This window comes from Pterocles gutturalis, unplaced genomic scaffold, assembly GCF_000699245.1.
Source record: "Pterocles gutturalis isolate BGI_N339 unplaced genomic scaffold, ASM69924v1 scaffold47000, whole genome shotgun sequence".
Lineage (NCBI taxonomy): Eukaryota > Metazoa > Chordata > Aves > Pterocliformes > Pteroclidae > Pterocles > Pterocles gutturalis.
In genome coordinates, this window is record NW_010147642.1 from 1003 (window position 1) to 9099 (window position 8097).

At 49.7% G+C, this 8097-nt stretch overlaps 2 protein-coding genes across 3 annotated transcripts; one reads left to right on the forward strand and one right to left on the reverse strand.

Annotated features, from left to right (window-relative positions):
* Positions 1-402: 402 nt before the first annotated feature.
* On the forward strand, positions 403-4259 carry LOC104460432 (5-hydroxytryptamine receptor 3A-like). The gene is made up of 9 exons (XM_010086104.1): positions 403-448; positions 571-731; positions 1260-1304; positions 1401-1510; positions 2122-2288; positions 2991-3151; positions 3304-3514; positions 3736-3855; positions 4012-4259. The coding sequence occupies exons 1-9, from the start codon at positions 403-405 to the stop codon at positions 4257-4259; spliced, it is 1269 nt and encodes a 422-aa protein (XP_010084406.1).
* An 806-nt stretch (positions 4260-5065) lies between these two features.
* On the reverse strand, positions 5066-8010 carry ATP5H (ATP synthase, H+ transporting, mitochondrial Fo complex, subunit d). Of its 2 annotated transcripts, XM_010086102.1 has the most exons (5): positions 7877-8010; positions 6694-6790; positions 5795-5866; positions 5394-5456; positions 5066-5270 (listed from the first exon to the last, which is right to left on the reverse strand). In XM_010086102.1, exons 1-5 carry the CDS (start codon positions 7996-7998, stop codon positions 5139-5141), a joined length of 486 nt encoding a protein of 161 aa, XP_010084404.1. In that variant the 5' UTR covers positions 7999-8010; the 3' UTR covers positions 5066-5138. The 2 variants fall into 2 exon arrangements, with proteins under 2 accessions (XP_010084404.1, XP_010084405.1); XM_010086103.1 differs by lacking the exon at positions 5795-5866 and having other exon boundaries at positions 5139-5270; positions 7877-8006.
* Positions 8011-8097: the final 87 nt, after the last annotated feature.

Genomic DNA, 8097 nt, shown 5'->3' on the forward strand with positions numbered 1-8097 from the left:
CCAGCACCCCTCACGTTGCACAAGCACTAATTCCTGTTCCACTTCAGTGGGGTTGCAGCAGACTCTCAGCCCTGTAAATGAGACAAGATTTGTTTCTGAGTGGCTCTGGCTCCTCACGTTTTCTTTTTCTCTCACTCAAATTGCTGGGGTTTTTTTAAATTACATTATTTTTCCTTTACCACAACTACAGGCTGCTCCCAAGAGCCAGCTAAGTGCATCAAACCATTAGCAAATTCTTTCTTCCAATACAAATAAATACACAAAAAGTCTAGTTTCTGTTTACCAAACATCCCTCCCCCATTAATAAATATCAAATCAACTTCTACATAACAAATGACGTGTCCTGGAGCTGTTCATAAGACCCACGGTACCATTTGCCCCCGTATTCGGAAGCAGGAGACGATGCAGCGAGCTTTTATAGCTATCCTTACCTTTTCTCTTGGGACAGGTAAGTTCAAGAGCGACAGAAAAGCTTTGAGGAATTCTGTTCTCACCCATGTAAGAAGGGGTTTGCCTGCATTAAGGATGTTTTTCATATCCTTTTCTGATTCAAGTGTATCTTTTTCCTAGCAGGGGCTGCTCCGGGGTATGCCTGCACGTACTACGATGTTGTCGAGTACCTGAACGTTTCCTCGCACAGCAAGATGCATGCACACATACTGCCCAAGACAAACCCGAAGGAGCCCATGGAAGTGAAGATGGATTTTACGCTGGTGGCTATTCTCTCTGTGGTAAGGACCCAAAGCTCCCGTCGAACCTTTCTAACAGAAAACCAGGCGATTGCTGGACTGGGGTCTGAGCCTCCTGCCAGGCAGGGCTGGGCCAGCAGGGCCACGGGGATGAGAATCAGCCCCTGCCTCCTCGTCAGCTTTCTGCTGTTTGAAAGCAGTTTTGGAAGATTTGGAGTATTTTCTCCCACCTGTTTCCAGGAAAAAGCCCAGAGGCAGGCACAGACGAAGCACCCACGTCACACCAGGCTCCTGCAGGAACCGTGCAGAGTGCCTGGACTGAGCGAGGAAGTTGCAGGGCACTGGCATGGAAATGTTAACAATAAAATGTTTTGTTTTGTTTTTCACACCACTGGATCATATGCTCCCTCTTCTCTTCAGCCGTAGGACCGAGATCCTCAAGCTCTCCTCCCGAGCTGAGTCCCTGCAGCCGGTGCTGTCCCCTGCAAGAACGACACGGGAGAGCCTCTGGGCTCTGCATTGAATGTACCCAAGAAAATCAGCTAAATATCCTCCCTTTTGTTTCTCCAGGTTGAAAAGCTCCAGACGGTCACTTTTTACTTCGTGCTGGACCTGGTAGGTCCCTCCAGAGCATTCCTCTCCTGCGATGCCCAGCACGGCGGCTGGTGCTGAGCCCTGAACTCATTTCTCTCCTGCAACTTCTTCCCCCAGGAGTGGAAAAACCCTTTTGCAACTTGGAACCCACGAGATTTCTGTAACGTTTCCAAAATTGTTCTGCCCATGGGTGCATATTGGTCTCCTTCCATCTTCATCGTAGAGCGGTAGGTTCCCCTTTCGGGTTTTTTTTCACTGGCTTAATAGAAACACCACAGAGGCAGACTGTTGGTACTGTTGTAGGAAATGGGATAAATTCAGTTAAAAGCTGTTCCCATGAGCTATCTGTAACCAAGAACCTCATCGTTTCAATTTATGGTGACCACAGTTGAAGCACTCTGTGGCTCCGCATGACCCCAACACCCCCAGAGATGTCCCGTCTGGGCAGTAGGTAAAGCCGAGGAGGCAGCAGAGACCAGTAATGGCAGGGGATGAAATGACCCGTAGGTTTGCTGTAAGACAGAAGATAGAGCACCATGGGTCCAAGAGAGGGGTGGGCACCCCTCGTCGGGGTGGGGAGGATGGGGAGGCAGCTCTGGGCACAGCAACGAGTCCCTGCCCCTGCTGAGAGTGGAAGGAGTTTCCTTCGGAGGTGCAGAGCTACTGCAAACCTCGGTCCAGAGGCACCCGCCAGCCCTTCGTCAAGCCCCAGGTTCCCTCACAGCTACATCCATGGCTTGGAGCCCCCCGAAAGAGTGCTCCCAGCTTGGGATTTGTGGGACCGAGGAGCATTGCGGTGTCCTGGAGCTCGGTTGCTCTGCACCTTTGTTTCCTCCAGAGTGAACGGACAAAATCCCAACCCGGATTACATGACCGTCACGTACAACGGTGTCTTCTATGCCACCCAGCCCTTCCAGGCCACCTTAACGTGCAGCTTGATGATCTTCAAGTTTCCTTTTGACACCCAGATGTGCAACTTGAGCATCACTTCCTTACTCTACCCAGGTACAGCCCCAAGCTGACATTTACCCAGACTGGGATCAACTTGTGGAACAGGCGAGATGGCCCCTGGCTAACCGCGGGGTTCCCTCAGCAGCACCAACGCTCGCAGCTGGTTAGGGGGCTTGAGGTCACGTAACACCAGGGAAAATGAGCTAAAACACTGACATACTGGTTTGGCATGTGTCCCAGCAACATCTCTGGAAGCATCTGCGTGTTCTATGACAATCCCCACCCCCCAGGGACTGGTCTCCACAAGCCAAGAGACCGGCAGGCTTCCTGTTCACGCAGGATTTTGCAGGACTGGTCTTTAAACACATCCAAAAGCCAGGAAAATTAAGGAGGAGAGGAAATTAAGGACAGATTTGGGGATCCAAACAGCAGTCAGAGTTCATCCCAACTAGAAGGGCTGAAAAATAAGCAGAGGTGACACGAAACCCCCCAGCCCCCATCTGCAAAGAACATCTGTCCTAACTCAGCCGATCTCCCCTCTGAGCCACAGCCCCAGAGGTCCCAGCCAGGTCTCTTCACCAGAGTCCTCTTTAACTTCTCCCTGATGGGCTGAGAAACCCCAGCAGTGCAAGAAACGTCACCTTTCCCCATCTGTACTCATCCTTGGTTGGGAGGGAAAGGGAGAGGAAATAACTGACCCGTAACAAATACCTAAATTCTGCGACTCCTCTCCCCCTCTCAATCCTACCCAAGCAGTAACAGACCTGGTCTTGAAGAGAAGAGGGACACCAGCTGAGCTAATGAAACACAGCCAGAGCTACTTCCTAACTGACGGGGAGTGGAAGTTCACCAACCTGAACATCATTGAATACACAGAAAATCTGGACAATGGAGAATATTCTGTGGTCACCTACAAGGTATGGCAGTACTTTCATATTATACTGCACTGATTTGCCACCAAAAAGAAAAATACAAAATGACATAGTTTTCCACATTAGGGAAAAAAGCATTCACCCAACAGAGTACGTTAGCTCCTGCTCACCTAAATGTTGTCCATCTTCTTCAACAGATTTCCCTGGAGAGACGACCCACTCTGTACGTTCTGAACCTGATCCTGCCAACTTGCGCCCTGTACCTGCTGGACATGGCCGTGTTGTTTGGACCCAGCTCTCTCGAGGACAAAATCAATTTCCAGATTGCCATCATCCTCGGCAGCTCCATGTTAGCTGTGATTCTCAACAACATCCTTCCAACTTCCTCGGAAAAACCACCCATAATAGGTACCCATCTTTATTGAATAAAAACAGATTTTTACCCAAGGATGACCTCTAAGGGAGGTCTTTGGGCATTTACATTCACGAACGGCTACACTTTAGCAGCCTGCTGGAGTCAGAAATTTCCCCCTTTCCCCAAAAGGCAACTGACCGCTGTCAGGATTGCAGATCCAACAAAACGATGCCCCTGATCAAGGGCTTTCCCTTGTGTCCATGTTGTTCTGCAGTGGTATTCTTCCTGGGCACCTTCCTGCTCATGATCATGGCTGTGTTAGACACCCTCTTCCTCTTGCACCAGCGGCACAAATCCCCAGGCTTGGACAAGGCTCTGGGAGGTTTCCAGCGAGGTAAAGCCACCCCTAACCTCTGAAACAAGCAGCTCGGGTGACCTGCACGTCACTGCAGGTTCCTTTGAGGGAGGCTGGGTTTCCCCAGGCAGGAGCAGCAGGGGCTGTCACCCACCAACTCTGCCACGCCTGACACATGCTATTTGCTCTTTGCAGACGAGCATATCGAGCTGGCGACACGAGCCATGAACAACCAGCCCGTGGAACATCTTGCCAAGGAAGGCGCTCAGCAAATGCGGACCCGGCCAAGGACGCCCCAGAAAAAAGGCCAGCCAGTCGAGCCCCCCTGGAAACCGCAGCAGCAGGACCCATTTCTGCCAGTTCTGGAGAAGGTGCTTCTCTACGGTCACTTCTTCCTGTCCCTGTTCTTTTTTGCCATTATTTCTATAAAATGGAGCACCTAAAGACCAGCTCTGCACAGTGCTCCTTCACTTGTTCTCCATTCTATTGCTTCCAGCCCCACACTGTGATTTTTTTTTCCTGCTTGATTCGTAGAGCTGCAGTTGTTTCAGTTGCCCAAATGAAAAAATAAAATTAAAAATAAACCAACCACCACAGGCCATGAGACCTGCATGCTTAGTGCTTCGTACACTAGTTCAGTAAACCTACAAACTTTCTTAAGAGTATTCTGTGGGCTAGCAAAGTACTCGAATAAAATGGTTGTGGAATTGGGGGATAAGGCCCTTCGATCTGTCCATCAGGAATTCTTACCACAAACATGACCACCAGAAACAGGAGTTAAGGCTTTTTCTCTTACAGAGATGTTTCCATTCTGGGGAAAGGTGTTTAAGAATTCCACTTCAGATAATGAAATAAAACAATGCAAGTCTGAAGCGTTTGTAGTATTGTTTCTGTGAGTTTCAGGGAGTTCTGTACCACTCAGAAACCCAGGACAGAGACAGCAATAGGATCACCAGGATTAAAGGTGTGATGCTTGGGATGTCTTGAAAAAATTTAAAAGTAACTTTTTTTTAGATGTATCTCAATGCATCTACACTCCCTTTGCAACTGGCTACACCTAAACCATCACAACCAATCTAGAAACCAGCCCTAGACCTCTGCCTGCTGAACCACCAAGACATATCTCCCACAAAAACAAGCTCACAGGTAGAAAAGACAAAATCCAGAAAAACCGGGCTGTTTGCAAGTCAGTGTATTGTTCCACGTGTCTCAAAACCTTGCAACCTCATGTCTAAGGTCTAAGCCGCAAACAGGAGGGAAAGCACTTTATTTAAAAGATCACAGAGTCTGCCAGTGGTTAGACAAACTGCTTCCAGACCAGTTTACAGATCAGCAATCGGTTTGTGGGGCCAGTAGGGATATTTATCCTTGTCCAGTCTGGTTTCAGGGAAGACTTCATGCAAGTCTTCAAACGTCATCTGTTCAAAGGGAATCATGCTTCTGAGCTTCTGAAGCTGGAAGCGGAGAGAAACAAGTACAAGTCATTTGTAAGCAAGAAAGAGCGAAGCACACACAAGAACAAGGTGTGTGCCAGGCTGGGTTAAAGAAAATACTCACTAAGCAAAGTCCAGACTCACCTGTTGCTCATACTCGGCAATCCGAGCCTTGGAAGCCTGCACATACTCAGCCGTCGTCTTTGCCTGCAGGAAAGCAGAGGACGTGGTGAATATGGTTACGAGAAAGACAGTGACGCAGAGTGAACCTGCAACCCAATGCTTTAAGTCGGCATTTAAATTCATCATCATCACACTGGGTAAGTGGACAGAATCTTGATCAAATCCCAAACAGCCAAACCCTTCCACGTGCAGAGATCTTCTTGTTTAGCCAAAAGCCTGAGACACATGCGAAGACCAGAGCTGTGCTGGCTCAGGCTGCCCTGCCTGTGCACATGCACAGAGCGTCTCCTCCCTCTCGCCCCTTCCCATCGTCACAAAAGTCAGAGACAACCCCGGCATCAGGAAACAGTTTAAACACTTACAGCTTCCTTCTCTTGGGCATCAATTTTGGCAGTTTGTGTGTCCACTGGCTCAGGAATCTTTAGGGCACTGAACTGCAAACCGAAAGAGAAATTTTTTTATCCCTATTTTTGTTTGAAATAATCCTTCACACCAAGGCCATTTTCCCTAGCAGCAGGGGAGCATGCCTTCCTTTCTTCCTAGGAGATGCTCGCAACAGTTGAAGTCAACAAGCTCTCTAAAACTGACCACTGCAGCTTGACTGTGTCCTTCACAAGCAGCACAGCTCACCCGCCAGCGTAACACAATCTGTTCTGTGCTGCACACCGCCCCCAGGACACCTAACAGCGCACACACTTGTCACAGCGGGCAAAGCACAGCACTGTAAGGAAGCAAGGAGCTCTAACACCGAAGACTTATCACATCACAGATTTACTTCCCCCAAGACAAGGCTCACAGATCCCTCTGAGGTCAGCGGGCCCTCCCAGTCTCAGGAGGCCAGTTTTCATAACCCCTGTGACACCAGGTGTCCTTCAGGAAAGGGCAACCCCCACAGGCTTTACACGTTTCACAGCGGGCAGAGCCACACTCACCACCTTCTTCCATCCAGTGAGTTAGATAAATACTTTGAACGGCTGCTTCAGGAGAGTCACTACCTGAGAATTCACTCCTGCAGCCAAAATAATTCAAGTCTTCCTTCACCAACTTTCTCACCATGCAGCGCCACAGATTTCCTCCTGAAAGATGGCACTGAAGTGACCTCCTCGAGGTTAGCGACACTGATCTGCAGGATGTGAAGCTGGGGCATCCGCTAACCAAAAGCAACCTCCTCTGCCAATTCTGGCGTTTTCCTCTCAACACCAAAGACACTCCCCATTTAAACCTCCAAGAACAGCAACACCCAGCTGGCTAAGATACCGACCTTCTTCTGAAACTCGTCCACCATGCCAGCTTTAGCAACAGCAGCCTTGTAATGAGCCCAGTCGATGGTCGGGGGTTTCTCTGGCAGGGCGGCCAACCTGAAGAGACAGAGGAGAGCTGTCACGACGAGGAGAGCTGTCACGACCAGTGCTAGAAGCAGCCTTGCGCCAGCATTTGCCCTCTGCCACAGTTACTTTCCAGAGTGTCACCAGAGCCTGCTAAGTTTAGTTTAAACATCTTCAGATCTGCCATGATCAAGCAGTGAGGAACCAACTCTGCACATCCCCTTATGAGGAAAGGCTGAGGGAGCTGGGTGCCTTTAGCTTGGAAAAGAGGAGACTGAGGGGTGACCTAATCAATGTTTATAAATATGTAAAGGGAGAGTGTCAGGAGGATGGAGCCAGGCTCTTCTCTGTGACATCCAGTGATAGGACAAGGGGCAATGGGTTCAAGCTGGAACATAGGAGGTTTCACTTGAATATGAGAAAAAAACGTCTTTACAGTGCAGGTGACAGAGCACTGGAACAGCCTTCCCAGAGAGGTTGTGGAGTCTCCTTCTCTGGAGACATTCAAAGCCTGCCTGGATGCGCTCCTGTATGATCTGATCTAGGTGTTCCTGCTCCGGCAAGGGGATTGGACTAGATGATCTTTCGAGGTCCCTTCCAATCTCTAACATTCTGTGATTCCATGATCCCTCCGTCCTTGAAACAAACTCCTCTACACGGACAAGAACTCAGCCTGCAGCCCTGCTCCACTTCAAACTACTACAAAGCCCCTCCAGGCGCCGCTCCGTAAGGAAAGATGAGGCAGTTTCCACAGCACTGAGCTAGAGGCAAGGAGCAACATCAACTGCAATAGCCAACAACATTTATATCAAGCAGTAGATGCTGAAGCATTTGAGAAGACTCATGAATTTGTGCAGCATTTAACAGAATAACAAAGTTTGCAAAATGTTTTGAATGCACTAAAGCAAAAACCTTTCACAGAATTGTTTTTTTATGCTACAGCCCTTGTCTTACTCTGGGGAAGATTAAGTAAGGATGATTTGCCAAAAAAAAGCCACCAGCTGTCTTGAAGGTGACCTGCTTTCATGACTTTCAGGACACTTCTGCAAGACCACGGTTACCAACACTGGCTCGAGGCAGCAGAACCGCCCCACAGGCGGGGGCCAGGCAGACACTCACCGTGCCGACAGCGCATCGCTGCGGGTCTTCAGGGCATTGAACATGGCCTTCTGGTTGGGGGGCACCCTCTCGGCGAAGGCCGCCCAGTCGATGGCCTTGATGGCAGCTCTGCGGCCCGCCATGGCTCCAGCCTGCGCTCAGGAGAGATGACAGCAGGAGAGGTGGCACCAGGAGAGGTGGCACCAGGAGAGGGGACTCCAGGAAGGTCACACCGAGGGGGA